Source organism: Lolium perenne, chromosome 2 (genome assembly GCF_019359855.2).
Source record: "Lolium perenne isolate Kyuss_39 chromosome 2, Kyuss_2.0, whole genome shotgun sequence".
Lineage (NCBI taxonomy): Eukaryota > Viridiplantae > Streptophyta > Magnoliopsida > Poales > Poaceae > Lolium > Lolium perenne.
Genome location: NC_067245.2, coordinates 2,814,905 through 2,837,826, shown reverse-complemented (window position 1 = coordinate 2,837,826; position 22,922 = coordinate 2,814,905). Strand labels below are relative to the sequence as shown.

At 49.4% G+C, this 22,922-nt stretch overlaps 4 protein-coding genes across 7 annotated transcripts; 2 read left to right on the top strand and 2 right to left on the bottom strand.

Annotated features, from left to right (window-relative positions):
- The first annotated feature begins 3,472 nt into the window (after positions 1-3,472).
- LOC127337267 (uncharacterized) lies at positions 3,473-4,910 on the top strand. The gene is made up of 3 exons (XM_051364232.2): positions 3,473-3,805; positions 4,461-4,655; positions 4,731-4,910. Exons 1-3 carry the CDS (start codon positions 3,560-3,562, stop codon positions 4,908-4,910), a joined length of 621 nt encoding a protein of 206 aa, XP_051220192.2. The 5' UTR covers positions 3,473-3,559.
- A 1,541-nt stretch (positions 4,911-6,451) lies between these two features.
- Positions 6,452-7,688, bottom strand: LOC139835098 (uncharacterized). The gene is made up of 4 exons (XM_071825078.1): positions 7,646-7,688; positions 7,292-7,556; positions 6,804-7,227; positions 6,452-6,717 (listed from the first exon to the last, which is right to left on the bottom strand). The coding sequence occupies exons 2-4, from the start codon at positions 7,451-7,453 to the stop codon at positions 6,452-6,454; spliced, it is 852 nt and encodes a 283-aa protein (XP_071681179.1). The 5' UTR covers positions 7,454-7,556; positions 7,646-7,688.
- A 3-nt stretch (positions 7,689-7,691) lies between these two features.
- LOC127337266 (protein MAIN-LIKE 1-like) lies at positions 7,692-8,440 on the bottom strand. Its single transcript, XM_051364231.2, has 2 exons — positions 8,023-8,440; positions 7,692-7,946 (listed from the first exon to the last, which is right to left on the bottom strand). The coding sequence occupies exons 1-2, from the start codon at positions 8,416-8,418 to the stop codon at positions 7,692-7,694; spliced, it is 651 nt and encodes a 216-aa protein (XP_051220191.2). The 5' UTR covers positions 8,419-8,440.
- Positions 8,441-12,929: 4,489 nt separating this feature from the next.
- LOC127330928 (disease resistance protein RGA5) lies at positions 12,930-22,888 on the top strand. 4 transcript variants are annotated; one of them, XM_051357006.2, is made up of 3 exons: positions 12,930-13,507; positions 19,872-20,961; positions 21,051-21,244. In XM_051357006.2, the coding sequence occupies exons 1-3, from the start codon at positions 12,996-12,998 to the stop codon at positions 21,105-21,107; spliced, it is 1,659 nt and encodes a 552-aa protein (XP_051212966.1). In that variant the 5' UTR covers positions 12,930-12,995; the 3' UTR covers positions 21,108-21,244. The 4 variants fall into 4 exon arrangements, with proteins under 4 accessions (XP_051212966.1, XP_051212963.1, XP_051212964.1 ...); XM_051357004.1 differs by having other exon boundaries at positions 12,983-13,096; positions 13,174-13,507; positions 19,872-22,888; XM_051357003.2 differs by having other exon boundaries at positions 19,872-22,888.
- The last annotated feature ends 34 nt before the right edge of the window (positions 22,889-22,922 follow it).

The following is a 22,922-nucleotide window of genomic DNA, read 5'->3' as shown; positions in this document are numbered from 1 at the left end:
GCCGCCGCAGCGAGTCATACCCATGACCGCACCCCTCTGCTTCCATGAGTATCCTCTGCTGATACTCGAATCGTAGGTGCCGCGGGCCGGGTAGGCAGCGTGAGGATGAATCCATGGTGCGGTCCATGCTGTGGTGAAGATCGAGGAATGCCGGTGAAGCACGACATGGACCTCGCTGCTGCTGCACTCGTCTTGGCGACCTCAGGTCAGTCCGGTGGCAGGCCCGAGGTCGACTGCAGCAGCGCGGCTCGTCCTTGTTCATGTACAAACATCCCACATCCAGCGCGGCCGCACAGCAGACTATGTGCAAGCTGGACATTATGATGGTGCATGGGCAGTGGCAGGTTCGGCAAGCTCCAGCACACCTAGCAGTGCACGGCGCATATGCGAAGTCCCCCCCGCATCCTGGTCGCCAGCAAACATCAGCTCTAGCCTCTAGGTATGATCCTATCCTTCTCTCCTTGCTTTTTTTTTTTCCTTCCATTTGTTTCACAGAATTAGAGGTTGAGCTCCGTTAGTGAAGCAAAAGTTGTTTGTTCTTTGCAGCTGATGGTAGACAGCCTAGAACCTGCGTATACTTTTTTGGTTGTACTTTTGCTGGGCTGTGTGGTTGCTTGTTAGCCTTCTCTGAGTCTTTATTTGCTAGTCTGTAAGTCCGTATATACAAAGAGGACATAGCCTGAAAAAAACTTATCACTATTACTGTATTGTTGTCAGTCTCATGTCAAACTGAATCTGGGACGGTGAGTTTCTACATTTAAAACAGAAAAGAATTAGCTTCAGTCTGCTATAGGTATTTATTTATTTTTCTTAGTGGAAAGCCAAGAAGTGCAAATCATGTTTGTGCAATAGTTAACTTCACTCTTTGGGAAACCTAAGGACTCGTCGGTCTAGTGCTAATTGTTTTAGGACCCATCATTGCTATACCTGTGTTGCTCATTAATTTTTGAACCAGAACTTGGGTTTGCATGGGAGGCGAAATAGTATTTAGTTGGTTATGTGTTGCTTTACCCACTCCAATTGTGCTCCACCTTATTTGTACTAATGAATAATACTTTATGTAAGATAAGACCGCGGATTGTGGCACCAGATCCTCTGTTAAAAATATTGCAAACCTTTGATGTCTAGTTGTTGTTATTATAAAAGTGTATAAGTAACTAAGTATGGCACTGAAGAACGCCCCCTTTGTTATGCATTGCATTTCCCTTTTCCACTCTTCTTGTTTGGCCACTAACGGTGTTTGTTATTAGCCATAGTGTTTAGCTTTATCAACAACGATTTATCTCTTAGTGTCTTCCTATTAGTTGATGAAATGAATAAAAATATATTTGTTATGACCATTGGCACTATGAACCTTGCGTGCACAATTTGGATGTTGACACATCGTTGGTTCGAAGCGTTTTCTTGTAGCTACAGCATTCTATAATTTATTGCTTTCTCAAAATTTTACTTGTTGTAATTCTCCTACAGATCTTGGCCCCTGATATATGGCAGCGCTAATCGAACCTTTGGCGAAGAACGACAACACCATGGGAGCTCGGCGCACACAGTAGGACATAATGAACCATAAGGTAGCCTCCTTATCCACTTAAATTCCACCGCACTATGCTCCATTTTTTGTTTTGATTTGATATATCACTGTGCTTCGAAAGGATTCATCACCTTTTTTTGGACATGATAAACAAATGGCGATATTGCTATGCTGTTGTTGGCATGTAAATTTTGATGCGGAAAAATATCGTCATTTCCTTACTTTGAGATGTTGCTTCAATGTTTATGCTGATTGTAGTCGATAAGTTGTATGAATTTGATCAGGTCATTGCTTTGTTGTGTGGGTTATGAATCCAACTGGATTCTCATTTCAGCTTGATTTGCTTTCCTTTTGCATTGTTCTGTTACAATGTTGATTTCCTCTCATACACCGTAAGGGCACTGCCATAAATTACCACTTTGTGGTGTCAGCCACATTCGTTTAGGGAAAAATAGGAACTTGCAGCTTGATTCGCTTTCCCTTTGTCATATTATATTGCAATGTTGGTTTCCTCTAATACACCGATAGCATACACCGCCATAAATTACCGTCAACCATATTTGCTTAGGAAAAATAGGAACTTGTGAGGGTACATCTTACCATTGTGTGAAGCTAGCCTCACCTTTGTGGAAACAATTAGCCGTCTCTAAGGCTAGCTTGCAGCGAGCATGGAAGATAGGAGAGATTATTCGATGAAAATATTATTAGTGTGTATGTAGACTTGCTAGATTGGTCAATATTTATCGTATTTTCATTCTTATTTGAAAGAAACAACAAAAACTAAATTGATTCATTGGATTGTACTATTTCAGGCAACTGTTAGTAATTGAACACAAAAGAAGAAAAGACCTGTGTCTCCAACGATTGGAGAGAGAAACAACTGGATGGCTGTTGGAGGAAAGAGAATACACATGGGGGACATGTTGCCAACGATTGGAGAGAGAAACACATGCATGCGATTGCAGAGAGAAAGACATGCATGGCTGTTGGAGGAGAGAGAATAATACACATGGGGTTGTCACCGGAAGAAGGTCATAGCATCTCCACTCGTCTTCCCGAGGAGGTCCTCGAGCGACTTTTTTTCTCATCCGGCGGCGAAATTCGGTCCAGTCGCGCCTCCGGTTCCTCGTTTTCGTCCGGATTTGGCCCTTCATCCATCCGGCGAGCCCACGCCATCCCCGGTCTCTCGGGAGCTATTGGGGAGTCCGGACGAGTGAAAAGCGGGGAAGGGCCCGATCTGTTGGCGACTGGACACACGAACCCCACCACCACCTCGCTCAAAATCCCCCCACCCCTCGTATCTCTCTCGCCGCCGGCACCATCCCGCCGGCTTGTTGCCCAGATTTCGCCGTCCCTCCTTCCCACATTCCTATATTCCGCCGTCGTCTTTCGACGACGCCCTATCTGCCTGCCTGTTTTTCGACTTTCGCCTACTCCTCGTCGTTCGCGTCTCGGCTAGCCTCTCCGCCTACTCCTCGTCGTTCGCGTCTCGGCTAGCCTCGCCGAACTTGTTAAATTTTATGTCAAATTTGTTTTAAATATATCAAATGGCCGAGGTTGGGGGTGTCCTGCCGGGGGGACGGCTGGAACTTCGGCGCTCTCCAGAGCAAATTTTTCCTCCAATCCAGAGAAAAATTTCACCGAATTTAGACATGGAGAGCGCCAACGAGTGGAGATGCTCTTACAGGAGGAGACTGTACGGCCGGTAGCAAATGGAGTGGGCACTGCTAAAAAAGAAGTGACCGGTCTTATCCGGTGCAGATCTAGAGCGCGGGGTGCAGATCTAGGGAGTCAAACCTGGGCCTGAGGGCTGGTCAAATCGAGTTTTTCAGGGTTATATCTAGGGGATAATATAGGGGATAATAATTGAATGGAGGTAACGAGTGCACCTTACTGCACGCCCTGACCGACGACTTTGAGATGCATGATTTCCAACTTGCCCGGCTGGCCGGCAGGATTCTATTAAAGAGCAGCCCTTGGGCACAGGTCATGGATCAACCAAGCTAGCAACCAAGTAAAATATTCCACATGATTCAAAAAAAAAAAAATAGTATTCCACAAGCAATAGCCATGGATCTGGCAACGGGTGCCATGGGCACCCTTCTCCCGAAGCTTGCCGAGCTCCTCAACGAGGAGTACAGGCTGCAGAAGGGGGTCAAGGAAGGCGTCAAGTCTCTTGAGAAGGAGATGCAGAGCATGCACGCTGCCCTCCGCAAGGTGGCCAAGGTGCCGCGGGACCAGCTCGACGAGCAGGTCAAACTCTGGGCAGGGGAGGTGAGGGAGCTCTCCTTCGACATGGAGGACGTCGTCGACAAGTTCCTAGTGGCGAATTTTTTTTAAATAATACACTTTTTAATATTAATTCCAGGAATAATAGCCGTTTTGAGCTAATTTCAGAAATAATACACCGTCCGGGTGGGGGAACCCGAATTTACAAAATCGGGTTTGAGGAACCCGAAATTAGGAAATCGGGGTTGGGGAACCCGAAAAATAGATTCTTCTGCGCCTTCTGCGCCGTGATGGAAAAAAGAAAAATAAAAAAAGCATAAATCGGGGTACTAGAACCCGAATTCTAAAAATCGGGCAAGATGAACCCGATATATAATAATCGGGCAACTTGAACCCGAGTTCAAAAAATCGGGTTTATTGAACCCGATTTTCTGCCCAGCACGAAATTTTCCCGCCTTTTCGCGTTCGCACCGCCGTGTTTTCCTCCCGCCTTTGCCGCCACCCTTCCCGCCACTTCTTCCCGCCACTCTTTCCCGCCATCATCTCCCGCCACTATCTCCCGCTAAATTTTCCCGCCACACTGTTGAATTTTTGCCTATAAAAGCAGGCATCGCTACTCTGGATTGCACAAGTTCTTGTATCTCTATTTTATCCCGTTTGCTCACTCTTAGCCATCATGAGTGTGCCGTGCTCTGACCAGGAGTTTAGGCCGGTGAAGGCGAAGGCTGCAAGTTTACCCCCGGGTGTGACTGCGGAGCGTTGTTGGTGCGGCCGTGTTGCTAAGGTTAAGCAGGTGGAGGATTTCTCCGACTGGTTCGGCATGAAATTTTTCATGTGTGCGAGCTATGAGCATGATCCACCCCGTAGTTCAGCTTCGTCGTCCACCAGGCCGCCGGTATGTTTCGACATAATTGTATGTTGGCTTAAATTTGTTTGTGAATTTGATTTAATCTTACTGTTTGTGTTGTAGTCTCCCCCGCCCCTATGCAAATGGTTTCACTGGATAGACACGGAGCAGCCGGATTGGGCGCGCGAGGAGGTTGAGGAGAAACAGCGCCGTGCGTGGGCAACGTTCTTTGAGGAGGAGCGTTGGGAAAAGGTTCGTGCTAATGAGAAAGCAGAGCGAGAGAGGCGGTACTGCAAACTATAGGGCGGAACAAGCTCGTAACCGAGAGGTGAATCAGAAGAGGATGGATGATGAGGCTGCACGTAGGTTTGCAGACGAAGAGGTTCGCAGGGAGGCTCGTGAAGCGGAAAGGAAGAGACTAAGGGAAAGAGCTGCTGAAGCGCAAGCGGCAGAAGAACGCGGCGACAAGTCTGGAAAATGGCCACGGTGGACGCAGGGAAAGTAGTGTGATGTGTCGTATTGGCTATGTATCGTAATTTCAGTTGTATCTTAAATTCCGTTGTAGTGTCGTTGTATCTTAAATTCCGTTGTAGTGTCGTTGTATCTTAAATTCCGTTGTAGTGTCGTTGTATCTTAAATTCCGTTGTAGTGTCGTTGTATCTTAAATTCCGTTGTACTGATAAATCCTATTTTTATTTCAGCTGCAATGTATCTTCATTCGTGTTTTAGTATTATTGTTTCCCGGCTAATTTTTCCCGCTCGGTTTTTTCCCGCCTTTTACCCCCGCCGTAATCTCCCGCCAATTTTTCCCGCTCACTTTTTTTCCGCCTTTTACTCCCGCCCTAATCTCCCGCCAGTTTTTCCCGCTCACCTTTTCCCGCCGAAAGTCGTCCCTTGTAGCCTATAAAAACCCCCCAGTGTTTCCTTCGGTTTCGATGTATTCTCTCAAAGCAAGATGGATCCCCCATATAAGAATCCCCCCATCTTTTCACCGAATCCATGGCCAAACCTCTTCTAGACGAGGCCCGCAAAGTGATGAGGGAGAGTAAGGTAGACACATTTGAGGAGTTCATCGCATGCGACGCCTTGCTCCGTAAGGTGGGTAGGGAGTTTGAGAAATATTCTTATGGGTGGCCATTGAAGAAGATGCCTGCTCGCAGCCCACGGGAGATAAGGTGTGAGCTTATCAGGTTGAATGAGAAGTGGAAGTCACTAACTTGGAAGAATGAACGAGATAGGGAAAGAGATTACAACTTTCCATGGCTGTGGACGGTTGAGAGTGAGGACGACGATGATATCTTTGAGCGTAGCAGCAAGGCGAAGAAAGCTGCATCGTCGAAGGGCAAGAGTGCCAAGTCCTCGAAGGGGAAGAGTGCTGCACCACCGGTCATCGACTCGGACGACGACTTCGAGCCTAGCACGAAGGCGAAGAATGCTGCATCGTCGAAGGGCAAGAGTGCCAAGTCCTCAAAGGGCAAGAGTGCTGCACCGCCAGTCGTCGATTCAGACGATGACTTCGAGCCTACCACCAAGGCCATGAAAGCTGCATCGTCGAAGGGCAAGGGAAAGGGTGTGCTGCGTTCTTAGTGTTTTAGTTATCAGTAATCATGGATCTTGTAGTATGTTGTAGCGGTGTTGTACCATTTAATATGTTAGCAGAGAGTTATGTTGTAGTAGTAAGTTGTATCTTAATTATCGCTTGAAGTTCAATATGAAATGTTTGTTAAATAGAAATAGTAGTCATACATGGCGCATACAAATAGTACTCATACATGGTGCATACAAATAGTAGTCATACATGGTGCATACAAATAGTACTCATACATGGTGCATACAAATAGTACTCATCTCACTGACCACGGCCCCTCCCTCCACCTCGCCTCGGTGGCGGTCGAGCCTGAAAAGGTGACGGCGAGTACATACGAACAGTGGTGGCGATGTCGGGAGGAAGCATGTACCCTGCTCGTGCCGTTGTATCGCGTGGGATCCGGAGGTGGAGTTTGCTGTTGACTTGACATCCAGTCTTGATAGCTCTGCTGTGTTTCGTCCTGATCGTGAGCACTGGACCAGAAGGATCGTGATCCGGACCCCGTCGACATATGTCCCTCACCTTTGATTAGATAAAAAAACGTTAGTCGATCATGAGGAAATTCACACATGGTGCACAATTAATATGGATAGTGATGAATTGCGTACCCTCTGGCTCATCCATACGGGGACGCCAGCCGAAGTTAGGCATGGGAAATTGCTGCTCCATGCCGAAACCGGCACGCTGCCAATACTCGTAAGTAGGCTCCTGCTGCTGCTGGTTTTGCCACCCAGAACCTCCTGCCTGGTTAGGAGATGGTGGCCTCGGGCTCGGCGGTACCTCCATACGTGGGCGCGGGGCGTGCCGCGGCTGATGCACCTGCAAAGAGGGACGAGGTGGCCGCTGTGCTGCTCGGTACTCGGCAACATCCGAAGATCGCGTGCATGTGATAGTCGCGTAGATACGACGTAGTTTGTCCTGAAGACGCTGTGCAAAGGAGGCGTGGTGCTCATACCGTCCAAGAAGTGGGCCGGAGGAGAGCGAGCGTGCATACTGGGCGGCGTCATCTTGCAGCTCCGCCGTCAACACGGCCTAGAATTGTGAGCTCAAATTAGTTATGTGTTGGCCAAATGTAGAAAAAATATATTTGACTTACTGCGTGATGCCGAGTGCCTGAAGTGGAGTGACGAGGGTAGGTGTCCCACATTGTCGAGGGATCCCTCTGAACTGGGTCACACGCCTGGCTCAGACGAAGTCGTGTCCTAGGCATGTATGCCCGCAAGTAGTGCTCAAATTCCTGAAGATCAAATGCCTCCATGGTGGCCCATGAAACTGCCGGCGCATTGGCCCAACCGGTGATGTACGGAGCGAGGAGTTGCAACCATCCAGCAGCAGTCTTATTCGCTCCTTTTCTGTTGTACCTGAAAAATGAAGACGAACATGTCTTAGGATAAAATTATGATTGTCCAACATGATGTAATAACTTTGGATAAATTTAAATTGTACTCACGCGTGGACGCGTGGTGGTAGAGGAACTGTGGGAGGTGGTGGCTCGATCACCGACGCTGTCCAAACTGTCTCATGACCCTCTGCTGCGACATCTCCTCCACGAAGATATCGAAGATGATCTTCGCCTTCGTCATCCAGTAGGCCCAATCTCTGGTACACATGTTCGATATACCGCCTGGGTATGCCTCGTGGAGGTGCTCCTCACTGTATGGCTCCCAGGTGACATCGCTCTCTAGTAGTAGGTCAAACTGCTCTGTGAATGCTGGGTAGCAATTCCTTAGCTGATTATGCCCAAAATGTCTCTGCATAACATAACACAACTAAGTTAGTGTTACATCTTATATAAAAATATAAAGAAGGAGTAAATATTGCGAATACCTTCCGCGATGTCCATAGAGAACCAAACGTCGGCATGTCGATGCGCTCTGCGTCGTACAACTCGTCTGGCGGCCAAGATCCATCTCTATTCTCAGGACGGCCGATGGGAAACCTCGCCCATGACCAGAGCTGCAACAGGAGTGGACAACCAACGATGCCAGAACCATGCGAGGTTAGCTGGCAACCCTTACACATACCTCGGTACGTAGCGGCTAAGACCGCAGAACCCCAGCTCCTCTGAATGATGTGCTCTGCTTCGGTGGCCTCTGCTATCTCCTGAGCTATAGGGATGTACCGCGCACTGATCGTATTCCCGTGATTGTCCGTGAACATCGTCTTCCCGAGTAGCCACATGAGGTACGCCTCCAAGCTGCGAGTGATCTGGGCCGCAGTCATCGCTACATCGGGGTATCCGAACTGCTCGATCTGTCAAGAAATATTCAATGTTAGGACTACATATTACACGGTAATTAAGGCTTGATAAAATAAATGAAACTGTTACGAACCTGGAACTCGTGTAGCCACGCCTGACGAGGGCCGTGAGCCTCAAAAGAGATAGGCCCAACGCCCTCGCGAACACCAACGAAACGTGCATCCATGGTGTGCATCCATCCCACGGGTTCCTCCAATGGGCCGATGGGCTCACCAGCCAACGGAAGGCCCAGCAACATAGACACGTCCTGTAGAGTAGGAGCCATCTCACCCCAGCGAAAGTGGAAGGTGTGAGTCTCGGGCCTCCATCGATCCACTAAGCAGGTGATCAGAGCAGCATCGTAGTTCAGACGCGAAACGTTCGCTCGGGCCTCCACTAATCGAGCGAAAGGTAGTAGTCCAGCCCACTTCAACCTGCAAAAAAAATGATGAAAAAGGTAAAGCAAGGTCCAATTCGAAGGTAAATTTCAAATTAAAGCTAAAACACATACCTGTCTTCCCACTGAGGGTGTATCATCCAGTTCTTCTTTGGAGTACGGGTCTGCAGTGGCTCCATGCTCTGCGGGTCAGCCTCGAAGTGCGATGCACGATGTTTCTGATCAATAAGTGGATCGAGCAACGATCGAGCCGCCATATCTGCATAAAGATATCACAAATTGCTGCATAGTTCATAAATATTACAAATTATAACATAGTTCACAAATATTACAAATTATAGCATAGTTCATAAATATTACAAATTATAACATAGTTCATAAATATTACAAATTAAAGCATAGTTCATAAATATTACAAATTAATGCATACTTCATAAGTATTACAAATATTACTATCTCCCTCTATTTCTTCCCCTCCCACGCCTTCCTCGGTTGCCTCGCCCACGGTTAGCCGCCGCCGCTGCAGCTGCTGGGTAGAAAGTGGGACATAGGGGGTCCCTGTGTCCAAATTGGTTGCACAGAAAACATTGCCTAGTTGGACCACCCGCTTCTGCTTCATCCATATCATTTCTAATGCGCCTTGTCTCCCGTCGACCTCTGTTCGTCCGCAATGATCTTGGGTCAGGGATGTACCGTCTTTCATTTGGTATCACCGTAGTAAAATTTCCCACAACTCTGTATCCGACCATCTCGCCGGTCCAGGTGTGCAGCACAGCCTCTTTCGCGTAATATGGAGAGACGAAAGAGATTGAGTCCAGCCCTAGTTGCCTGGTAGCTGCCAGCACATGGGAGCATGGAAGGTGAAGCAACCTCGGTTTGTTGCATGTGCAATCACACGATGGCCATTCTTCATTTCCAATTCTGACCTCATGTGTTCTCACCGCATTCACACAACCAAACTTGTCGGTTGGTAAGCGCACCTCAAACCTCCTTTCCTGATTACCGATGGCCGTAACAGCAGTGTGACATACCCTTCTCCATCTTGACATCCATATATTCCATAATGGCCTTACAAAGAAGGAGTGTTTGGATTTTCAAGCATATGCTTCAAAGCCAACTCCCGTCTCTCTTTGAAATAATTCATAGTGCCATATAAAATACCCTCCACAAGGGCTGTCAGCGGCAATGCCCTATTTCCCCTAAGCACGAAGTTGTATGACTCAGCTAGGTTGGTAGTCATCACACCATACCTAGCTCCATGTGTGTCATGCAGCAAAGACCACCTTTCTAATGGCTCGTGCTCTATCCACTCTGCAAAATTTTTAATCCGTCGTCCAGGCCTCCTTCTAGTATTGGGTGGGTCAAATCCAGGCAGGTCACATAGCCCAATAGGATCTGGCTCGGGGCCTACTGGAACCTGTGTACCCTGTGCCACAGCTGCTGCATGAGCTGCTACTAATGCAGCTCGGGCGGCTAACCTGTGCCGCACATGGTCCTTAGTGAACTCATCCAGCTTGCCGCGGAGAAAAGTGTACTTGCATGCTTGATTCTGCTTGCACAACTTCTTGAACAGATTCATAAGACCCTTGCTCCTAAACTGCGAGAAGAAATTGGCCCTCAGTGTGGCGCATGCACCACCTACTCGCATATCCCGCCATGGCGTCTCTTCATCGTGTCCGGCTTCTACCGCAGTCTTGATAGCCGCAAGTATACCTGCATGCTGTCATGTAGCACGCACACATTTTCGCGATCTTTCACTATCGATTTTTTTAATCGCTGAAGAACCATAACCAGCTAGCAGTGTTCTCGCTCTCAACAAATGCAAATGCGAGAGGCACACATCGATTGTTGCCATCCACTCCAATTGCTGTCAGAATCTGTCCCTTGTACCTCCCAGTTAGAAAAGTTCCATCTACACACATCACCGGACGACAGTGCATGAAAGCCTCGATGCATATGCTGAATGCGAAAAACACCCTCTGCAGAACCCTGACATTAGGGAACTCTGGTATCACAAAGTCTTGTATGTCCACATGGGTGCCCGGATTCCGGTCCTTCAATGTGTGCAGGAGACGGACGACACCGTCATAAGCATCATAGAAGGTCCCGAATCTGTTCTCCAAAGGCCGTCTGTTTAGCCCTCCATGCCTTGCCATATTCAATTACATACTTATATTGAAGGTGAACTCTATTCTGGATGGCTTTAACCCCCATTGCTGTATTCTCTACAATCTCCTTGTAGAACAAAGCAGCAATAAGAGTGGATGTAAGGTTTCGGTGATCCTTCAACATACTCTTACGGCCACATGTGTGCGGCACGAAGACGCTCACCACCCATGTTGTGTCATACTTCGGACAAGACCCATGCACCCTTGATGGACATCTAGCATCGCTGCAGACCACCGTCAAGAATTTCTGACTTGAAACGGTGGTTCTGAATACCCTTTGCGTGTTCATTGCCCACCGAGTGATTGCTTCCTGCAGATGTCTCTTGTCAAGATATCTAGCACCAACCGAGATGGTGTTCATGCTGTACTCCTGTGCAGAATCGTGCCGATCATCGACTATCATTGCCTCCGACAAATCATGGTTCCAAGAAGACGGGATCGGATCCGCCTCTTCGTTATCATCTGAAGTATCGGATCCACCGGATTCATCTGAGTCAACCTCATTGTCCACTCCATCCTCGTCTTCCTCGTCCATCATGTTCGCATCCGTTCTTCTTCTTCGTCCACGCTTTCAAGCTCAACAGCATCGTCATGACCACCTGCTGCATGGCTACTCTGCCCGGATTGGAAATCGCTGCCGCCGCAAAGATCGTAACTTTGACTGCTCTGGCCTGGATGGAACGCACCCTCGCCTTCTTGGAAATTCACCACCTTCGCCTCGGGAAGCATTAAGGCGATGGGGTGAGTTCCCCTGCGCTCGCACGCTTCCAACCAGTGCACCCACTGAGAGGTCCGCTCAATCGGCTTCAACCGCCAGAAAATCTGGGTACTAGAGCTGCTCCACAAAGCATGCACACCAACAGTGTATGCTTCGGGATTAAGCCCGAAATTCACGGTCAACCACTCCTTCAACTGACTAACTCGCCATGTTTTTGGGTTTGTCAGATGCAAATCCTCACACTGAAACTCGCTCAGATCAGCTCCCATCGGAGTTGTTCGGACCGTGCCATGACCGAAGTAAACAACGAATTTTACTCTATCTGACATATCTGCTCACCTATACAAATTACAGACTCGTCAAAAAAATCTAGCACCTACACTCTAAAATAAATAAAAATCTAGCACCTGCAGTCCTAAATAAATACTATCTACCGGTACATATTACACTAACTAATGTGCGAAGCTAACGAACGCAACATGCATTATGATTACACCATCTAATACCAGGAATTAGGGTTTACCCTTGAAGCGTGCCAAACACCTCTGTCAGCAGCTCAGCTCCACCACCACGCAGCAGCACCACCACCACCAGCTCCACCACCACCACCACCAGCTCCACCACCACCACCACCTCCACCACCACCAACACCACCTCCACCAAAACGCCTCAAAAACTAACCCATATATAGATCAGCTGATTCTACCGCATTTGGTGGTCAAACTACAACAAATGGCTGGATAAATCGCTCAGAAATGAGATAAAACGTTGCTGGTCTGAGAGCAAACGAGAGAGAGAGCTGAGATGAACTGAGAGAGCAGCAGGAGGAAGAAGAGAGGTGCGTCGGCCAGCCCAGCAGGAGCGCGCGTCGGCCGAATTAAAAACTCCACGCTTCGGGCGCGGCCAGCCCGACTCGGGGTCAGGGACGCCGAAGTTTGCGCCTCGGGATGGCGCACCCCGACACCGGCTGCTCCTGCGGAGGAGACAGACCGACAACGGCCCGGCGTGGCCGACAGCCTCGCTTCGGGCGCGCTGACCCCGACTTTGGCCATCCCCACCAGATTCCCTCCACTTCGGGTTCGCCGTCCCCGATTTTGTAATTTCGGGTTAGCGGACCCCGACGGTGTATTATTTCTGAAATTAGCCAAAAACGAATATTATTTCTGGAATTAATATTAAAAAGTGTATTATTTAAAAAAAATTCGCTTCCTAGTGCGTGTCGATGATGGCACCGGGCCCGCCACCAAGTCAAACAAGCTCAAGAGGCTCACAGAGAAGATGGCAGGCTTGTTCACTAAGGGGAAGGCTCGCCATGAGATCGCCGACGCCATCAAGGAGATCAATAAGCAAGTCCAAGAGGTTGCTAGCAGGCGTGATAGGTACAACATCAACAATATTGACACTAATCCTGCGCCTGTGGCGACCATCGATCCTCGCCTTCGGGCTCTGTACACAGAAGTGACCGAGCTTGTGGGTATTGCTGGAGGAAGAGATGAAGAGGTAATGAAGCTGCTCATGGACGACGGAGATGGCATGTCAACGAAAAAGTTGAAGACTGTCTCTGTTGTCGGATTTGGAGGACTAGGCAAGACCACTCTTGTCAAAACGGTGTTTGACAAGATCAAGGGAGATTATGCTTCTAGTGCTTTCGTACCCGTCGGTCGAAATGCCGATGCGAAGAAGGTTTTCACGGACATCCTTCTTGCTGTTGACAAGTACGGAAGTCCGCCCACCGGATTGGATGAAAGGCAGCTCATTGACAAACTCCGGGAATATCTCGAGAACAAAAGGTACGCCCATCTCAACAACTGTCACTAACTTATTGATGGCATTTTAATAGATACGTACATCTAAATCTATGACAACTAATATGAAATGAAGTATTAATATTGTGTCAATTGTAAAGCTACGAAAAAAACTGAAGGTTTTACTGTAACTTTCATTTTCTACCTCCTAGTAGCGACCATGCTGTGATGACTTTTAGAAATTCCATAATTTTCCGTTTTAAATTTCGGATAGATTTAACCTCATTTATTGATTATACCAAACTGAAAGAGAAAAAGAAGAATCCACTTGTTTGGACGACCGACCAGATCACTTGGCATCTAGGTTTATCTTTTCAACTTTTCGAGAAATAAAAACATGAGTTAAAAAGCCATGAAAAATTGAAAATAAGTTGTAACTTGTAGTGTATTGAACGCAAAGGTTGCAGCACGCAAAATAAAATGATGTGTATGATAGGTATAGTTACAGTCTAGGAAACATATATATCCTAAATGAAAATATTTACTGCTAGTATGGAATTATACATACAACTAATTTACTATGAGGTCCTTTGCATACCCCTTTTCATGTAGAAATTTTGAGGTACTTTGAAAATATGCCAAAAAAGGTTCATGCGCAAGGTTTTCATTGTGATGTTCATTAGTTTTTTTTCGAATTTTCACCGGGGGGGGGGGGGGGGGGGGGGGGTTCCCCACCTGAATATATTTGAAAAAAAAGGGGCAGACCCCAGATGGTTTGGTTACAGCAGTGAGATAGAGCGACAGAGCGGGTAGAGGGAGGGTTTTTGCTCCCTACACACGAGCGACCCTAAAACATGAGAGCCAAGCATCGACAGAGGCACGGAGGTTGGCCGGGAAGCGGCCGCGCCAAAGCGTGGCATTATCACGACAAAGCTTGAGGAGGAGGGGCAGCGACGGCAGAGCTTCACGAAACACCACCCCGTTGCATTGTTTCCAGAGTTGCCAGCAGCACAGGAGCATGAAAGCTGGGGCAGTGTCGGGGGCGATGGCGGACGGCGGCGTGATCAGGTGCAGCGTCCCAACATGGGCATCCGAAGGGATGACAACTCCAACCGAGGCCCAGAAGGGGGCGACGGCGGGGCAATGGAAAAGCATGTGGCTCGTCGTCTCCAGCTCGACGCCGCACAAGGGACAACATGCCTCATCCAAGGTGATGATGGTCTTGCGGAGGAGCAGGTCGCGAGTGTGGATCCGGGACTGCACCAGGAGCCACCCGAAGAACCACAGACGAGAGGAGGCGTGGCTGTTCCAGATGAAGGAGACATGCGGCGAAGCCACGCCGCCGAACCTGCAGAGCTTGTACAGGGCGCCCGTCACCGGCTTGCCTTTGGGCCCGACGCACACGGTGAGCCGGCGATCGTCGACAGCGGAGGTGAGCACAACAGGGGCCAGGCGCACCTGCAACAGCGCTAGCTCGCCCTCCCCGGCGGCCGTGAGCCTAGGCACAAGGACGCTGCGGACGTCCAGAACTCCTGCACACCGTGGCCTCCGAGCACGTGGTGTGCGAGAAGAGGATGCGCAAGGACGAAGAAAGGGCCCCCCAGGCAGCCAATGATCGTGCTAGAAGGAGGTGCGCCGCCTATCCCCAACTGCCACACACGTAGAGGCACGGTACAGCGGAACCAGTGCACGGAGCGCGCCCCAGTGATCACCGGCCGGGGCCGCGCGGGTCTCAACAGCGACAGAGCCGTCGCCAATCATGGACCACCTCCAGGCAGCCCATGGCGAGTCACCGTTAACGTGGAGGCGATGGAGAAGCTTGACGAGGAGGCAGGAGTTCTGGACGGCGATAGCACGCACCCCCAACCCACCCTCATCCTTGGATCAGCAAACCTTGTCCCATGCGACCAAACACTTGGCCCCGCTGACGCGCTCGCCCGCATCCCAGAGGAAGGCGCGGCGAAGGGCATCCAAAGCCTTGATGATGCCGAGAGGGAGCTGCATGGCCGCCATAGCATGGGTGGGGAGCGAATCCAGCACCGCATTGACGAGGACGAGGCGACCGGCCGGAGATAGGAGGAGGGTACGCCAGTCCGAGAGGTATCTGTCTGCTTTTGCAATCAGCGGCACGAAATCGGCGAGGGTGAGCTTCTCCGTGGAGAGCGGGAGCCCGAGGTAGGTTTGGGGGAAACCTTCCAGCGTGCAGCTCAGGGCGGCGGCGGCCAAGCGCATGCCCTCGTCGTCGATGGGCATGGGGATGAGGGTGCTTTTGGCGAAATTGATGACTAGCCCCGTGGCTGCAGCAAGGTCGCCGAGGATGCCCTTGAGTCTCCCAGCGGTGCCATCGTTGGCGCGGAGGATGATCAGCGTATCATCGGCCTACTGCAAGACGAGCGGCGAGAGCCCGTCCATGACGGGGTGATGGAGCACGCCATCGCGTTGGATCATGCGCTGCAGGATATATCAGCCACCAGGAGGAAGAGGTAGGGGGACATGGGATCCCCCTGCCGAAGCCCGCGCTTGCAGTTGTTCCAGCGCCTCGGGACACCGTTGAGGAGCGCCGCCGACATGGAGGAGTGGAAGATGGCGTCGATCCAATCGCACCACAGCGGCGGGAAACCACAAGCGAGAAGGATCCTGCGCAAACTGCACCAGTCGATGGAGTCAAACGCCTTCGCGAAATCGAGCTTGAGTTCGAGGGCGGGAGCTTTGCGTTTGGCACAGCACTGGATCATCTTGGTAGCATACGCGAAGTTCTCCGAGATGGAGCGCCCCACGATGAACCCCGACTGATCCGCGTCGACAATGTCGGAGATCTGCCCCTGCAACCGGGAGGTTAGGGTTTTGTAGACGATCTTCATGTTGCAGTTTTGGAGGGAGATCGGCCGAAAGGCGCTCGGGGGGAGCACGCCATCACGTTTTGGGAGCAGGACAACGTGCGCCCGATTGATCCGAGCAAGATCAACCTCACCAGCATGGAAGGCGCGCAGGAGGCGCATCACATCGTCTCCCACCGTCGCACAGGCCGCATGGTATAAACTTGGGCCGAGGCCGTCCGGCCCGGGGGCACTGGTGCGGTCGAGCCCATCGACGACGGCCCGGACCTCGGCTTCGGAGAAGGGGGCAACCAGACGAGGCCCATTGACAGCGGGGGCGCCCTCGTCGAGAGCATCCAGGTCAAAGGCCCAACGCGTGGGCCTGGCGCGACCCAGGAGCTTGAGGTAGAAGGATTGCAGCGCATCAGCTTTGCCCCTGTGCGCGGCGATGATCGCGCCATCGACATCAAGGGAGCGGATCTGGTTCCGGCGGTAGCGGTGCGAGGCTATGGCGTGGAAGAAGCGGGTGTTCTTGTCCCCCTCGCACACGCCACGGAACTTCCCACGCTGCTTCCAGAAGGTGACCTGGGAGCGAGTGGATAGTTCCAACGCTCCCCTCATGAAACTCATCTCTAACATCCATCACTCCCTCCCTCCCCTTTCATCCACATCCACGGCAAGGCCCCCCGAGCGCATAGTTTAAAACCTGGTCAAACCGAGGCTTCACTGGTTCACTGCCTAGCTTTTTGAGCTCCAACCTCGCCGCCTCCTTCTCCGTCGCAGCTCTCTGCCGGTCACAGCGGCGTCGTCGTCGCCAGCTCGTCGCACCTAAGTCATCGTCGCCACCTGGCCCGGCCCAGCATGACGTGCACGCCTAGGCGGGGTACGTGGCGTGGATGTTCGGCGCCGCAATGGGGTGTATAGGATTTTCCACCCAACCCCACAAGGAGATCGTGGTTGCCTCGCGGGTGAGAAGGGGCGGCCGGCGTTAGGCCCTTTAGAGGCGGTGGAGGCCCAGCCGCGCTCTGGGGCGGCGAACTCATCTTTACCTCGATCGGCGGGATAATAGGACATGGCTGGTACGAGCTCGGGATCCGCTGCCTCCTCCCTGTCCTTGTCTCCGTTTCGGACGTCAAATCCGACACCGCTTAGCACCTCTCACATCTCCTCCCCAAGGATGGCCGCTAAGGATGTGATTCATCCCGGCCTCCGGTGGCGAAGAGGAACACCATCTCCCCATCGTGGCGATACCATGACGTGGGTGATAGGAGCTTGGGCTCCGCTGCCTCCTCCCCTAACCTTGTCCTTGTCTCCCTACCCGTGGCGCACCAGTATGGGATGCGCTACGGGTAAGGGGGGCCACCCCTACCAGCCCGGCCCAAATATACCCGTGGTGCACCACTTATTACGGTGCGCCACGAGTAAGTTGCTACCCGTGACACACTTCTTTGTGGTGTGCCACTGGTATATACCCATGATGCACCACTGTTGTAATGCGCCACGGGTATGCAACCCTCCTATAGTTGTTTCCTAAGAGTGTTTGTTTCCTCTTGCTTCTTCTGACTCTTCTTTATTATTGTTTCATGTTGCCACTTCAACTTCAACAACGTGATCATCCTCTTCATGTTGATAACCAGACAACCACGTTTGAGCAAGTGTGTCTTCAGAGTACCACTGAAGGGTCGAGCAAAACAAAGTTACGGCAATCACGACACGAACATGCTACCTCCTTGAGACCTTCTTTATACATATCAAGCAACACATACTTAAAAAATGTAGATACCTTTTCTCCAATATCGATCAACAAGTCTTAATTAAGCAAGATGATTAGAATGACAACAATAAGCTCATAGAAAATTTCGGTGTGGCATTGTCTAAAATTAGAACATATTGAGTACGAGAAATTTAACAAAACGGAAATTAATCAACGATTCTCGAACACATCGGCTACTCATTCCCTGAAAAAAGAAACACAAATATGCGTCCGCAAAAAGGTTCACGTGTAACACATACAACAGCTGGCCACAAATCATCATCTTTATATATACCTATAGGAGCGGGGGGGGGGGGGGGGGCGGGGGGGACGATGATACTTAATGCATAATTAATCACCCTTTCTGACATAGAGAGAGTGAGTGAACTGGGAGGTGGGTGGATTGGACCGGGCAGGTGATTGGAGTAGAGTGAGTGGACAGGTTAGAGGAAAAAGAAAAGAAAAACTAGAGAAGAGGGAGAGAGGAGAGAAGTGATGGAAAATTAAGAGGAGAAAGAAAATGAGAAGGAAGAAGGAAAGTGGCAATGCATCGTAGTTTCAATCTGCGACCACATTAGTGGTGTGTCATCCTAATAAACACACCACTGGTACATGGGCTCCATAGGTGCATCCATATGCGGACCCATCGATTCTATTGGTGGCGTTAATCATTTGGAAGGCACACCGGTTAACTCACTACCTGCGGCGTGTAGAAATGTGTCACGCCACCAGTGGGGCCTGGAGGGGGTCCACGGGTGGCCCCACTGACAGATTAGTGGTATTACTTGTTCAGCAGAAACGTCAGTAGTAAAACAACTATTGGTGGCATGTAGAAGTGTGACACGCCACTAGTATGTGGAGCCCATAGGTGGGACTGACTTTTAAATAGTGGTGGCACATATCTTACCTAGTGCTCGCCACCAGTATAACCAATATTGGTGGCATTGATCATCCCACACCAGTGATGCAAGAATATTGGTGGCGTGGCCATATATAGCTGGTCCGCTAATATTTTCCGCCGGGGTGTGCATCTGGGTCCTACATACTATTGGCACTGCACTTTTGAATACACTCCACCGGTATGTGTTGAGTGAAATTGAACGCTACAACTTATACCAGTGGTGCGGTGATATTTAGAAACGACATCAACTTAATGCCACATGTAAGCCTTTTCCTACTACTGTAAGGATCCTTTTATCAAATAATTTTATAGAAATTTTCGACGATGTAAAGCATAAGTTTATTTATTCTATGTAGGTCATTAGATATGTAGGAATCAAATCTTATTTATGGTTCCTAAACATTTCTTATTAGTCTATTTGGTGCAAATATTCCATCCACAAAGACCTCTTAGTTTGTTTTTATTTTCATGTGGTTTCAAATGCTCTTTGATTCAGATCCTATAGTTTTCTAATCCTATAAGAGGGGAAATAACACACTAGTTTTTTTCCCTATCCAATTGTGTCTGTATTGTTTAGAAAAAATATAAAAATCTGAACCTCATTTTTTGACTATGTGTTGGTGTGGATTAATGAATAAATTGGTAGAATCTTCTACTGTACTTGGTGTTACATGCCTTTTTTTTCTCGATCTCCCTGATCCGTCTTACCACCTCTGCATGGTTAGAACACGTGTACCTTTTGAATTAAAGGCACATGTTTCGCGGAATCATATGGATCCATAGAAAAATGTTTGCTTAAAACATTTTTATAGAAATATGATCTTAATGCATCATTTTATCCGTCCTTTTGTCCTATGCATCTTAACTAGTCTTATTTTTTTTCATGTTAGTCTTATCATGTGTACATGTATTGTGTTAATGATTTCATAATTTGAATAGGTACCTCATTGTGATTGATGATATATGGGATAAAGAATTGTGGGACATTATCAACTTGGCATTCTCTAGCAGTAACAATTTTGGCAGTCGGCTAATCACAACAACTCGTATAGTGAGTGTAGCTAAATTATGCAGCTCATCTACTCATGACTCAATTTATCAAATGACACCTCTTAGTGATGATGATTCCAAAAGGCTCTTCTACAAAAGGATATTTTCCCACGAGAGTGAATGTCCCCATGAATTTAAAAATGTTTCCATAGATATATTGAAGAAATGTGGAGGAGTGCCATTAGCAATCATTAATATAGCAAGTCTTTTGGCTAGTGATGGGCTGGTAAAACGAGAGGATGAATGGCATGTTTTGCTTGAGTCCATCGGTCGTGGACTTAAAGAAGACCCCAATGTAGAGCAAATGTTGAAGATACTATCCTTTAGCTATTATGATCTGCCTTCTCATCTGAAAACATGTTTATTATATCTAAGCATGTTCCCAGAGGACTGCGAAATCAGAAAAGATCAGTTGATATGGATGTGGATAGCCGAAAGTTTTGTCCAACCTGGAAAAGAAAAAATTAGTCTCTTTGAGATGGGAGAAACTTATTTCAATGAGCTTGTGAACAGAAATATGATCCAGCCGGTATATTCTAATTTCCCAGTGGGCCAGGTATATGCTTGTCGTGTGCATGATATGGTTCTCGATTTAATTTCTTCCTTGTCAAGGGAGGAAAACTTTGTTACTATATTGAATGGTACTGCTGAGTCTGACAGCATGTCTTCTGAGCGGAAATATCGCAGAATGTCCCTCCAATATGCTAGAAAAGAAGAGCTTGAAACCACACCTCCCAAATCTGTGAGTGTATTACAAGTGAGGTCCATTGCTGCATTTAAACCTGGTATTGATCTAATGCCACCATTCTCGAGCTTTAGTGTTTTACGTGTCTTGGACTTGACTGGATGTAATCTTGGAGGTCACGGTAATCTTCACCTTCAGGAGCTGGGAAGTTTACTTCACCTGAGGTACCTAGGTCTAGCTGAAACAGGAATTTCTGAACTCACGGAAGAAATTGGAAAGTTGCAGTTTTTGCAGGTGCTAGATCTGAGAGAAAATGAGATAGAAGGGCTTCCATACAGTCTTATTAAGCTTGGAAAATTGATGTGCCTACTTTTTTTCCGTAGTTGCAAGAGGCTTCCAGATGGGTTGGGAAACCTGTCATCGCTGGAAGTGCTGAGTAAGATCCATGTTGACTCTGTAAGCACCGTGAATGAGCTCGGACGCATGGTAAATTTGAGGAACCTTGATATTGAGTTTGATAATGTGACACCTGAGTTGGAGGAAGCTTTTGTGGAGTCACTAGGTAAACTGTCCAACATCCAGAGTATACAAATTCGCACCTATAATGCTATATCAATGCATACGTTGGGGGAACGTTGGGTGCCCCCTCGAAGTCTCCGTGAATTTTCCCCAGGAAGAGGCATCAAATTCTGCACACTGCCAGCATGGATAAAAAATAATCCCTCACGTATGTCGCACCTTTCCAGGATAGACATCCGTGTCGGGGATTTGAAGCAGGAGGAGCTGGAATCGCTTGGAAGTTTACCGTCTCTTGATGAGCTCACCTTATTTACCCACCGCTCAGGGCTGCTAGTCATCCGTGCTAATGGGTTCCGCCAGCTATTATCCTTCGTAGTTCTTTCCGGGACGCCCGGCCACATTGTGTTCCAACCAGAAGCTATGCCTAAGGTTCAGATGGTTTATATCTCTATCAGTTTGCGGGTCGCCAAAGAGGAAGCAGCTGCCAACGCTGGTGATTGGTTTGATCTGCGCATGGGGAATCTGTCATCCCTCCGGGATGTCGCAGTCAGTGTCAAAAGTTCTGGAGTGACGGTCGGGGAGGCCAAGCAAGCGAAGGCTGCGCTGGAGAACTCACTCCGTGCGCATCCTAATCGGCCCACCATTTCTGTCCACATGTATCCGCCCATACCACAAGGTACGTTTCTAAAAAGGAAAATACTCCTTTCCCCCGATCACGCGTTCGCTTCCTCCGCCTCCTACACGCGACGCGTGTCCGCGCAGTTATAGCCATGGGCCCACCTTATCTTTCTAGCTGCATCTTCATCAATCTCCAATTTTCCTCGTCTGGTTCGGTGCTTCTCGCACCACCATGGCCACACGCTGCCGCTGTCCGTCCTCCCGCCTCCTCCTCCGCCTCTTCAGTGTGTTGCTGCGAGGGGCGCCGGCCGTAGCTGCGATACGCGCCGCCGGCCGCTGCTGCGAATCCCGCTGCCTCGCCATGGACATGCTGCAGACGTGGGTGGTCGGAAGAGGTGGTTGCTGCCATCGGGCATCGGCGGCTTGCCTTGCTGCTTGGCGGCTGTGCTGCCAGCGGCGGCCTGCATTGCTACAATGGGAGGCCGGACTTGCTACAAGGAGTTGGCAGCGTTGCTACCAACGGCGGAGGCACTTGCTGCTTCCGGCGAGCGGAGGCGGTTGCTGCCAGCGGCGGCCGGCATTGCTACAAAGGAAGGCCGGACTTGCTACAAGGAGTTGGCAGCGTTGCTACCAACGGCGGAGGCACTTGCTGCTGCCGGCGAGCTGAGGCGGTTGCTGCCAGCGGTGGCAGACATTGCTACAAAGGGAGGCTGGACTTGCTACAAGGAGTTGGCAGCATTCCTACCACCGGCGGAGGCAGTTGCTGCTTCCAGCGAGCGGAGGCGGCAGTCTCGTCGGACTTCATCCATTTTTACTACTCTAGTTGCATCATCGGGGCTCCATGCGTTCGCAGAGACGACGATGGATTTTTTCCTTCTTTTCCCTGCTGGGTATGTAGATGGGGTCCACCCACGTGGTGGCGGTGGACAAAATATCTTCCCCTGCATGTCGTTGTTGATCGGACGGATGCGCACGTTAAGTTGACTCGATCGGTGGGCGTGCGAGGCGGGGGACGCTCAGTACTACCCTTTCCAAAAATCTTTGATGCTAATTTCCTTGCTTTAACGATTTTATGCATGCATATACTCATTGCTGATTGACCTTTTCTCTTTCCTTCT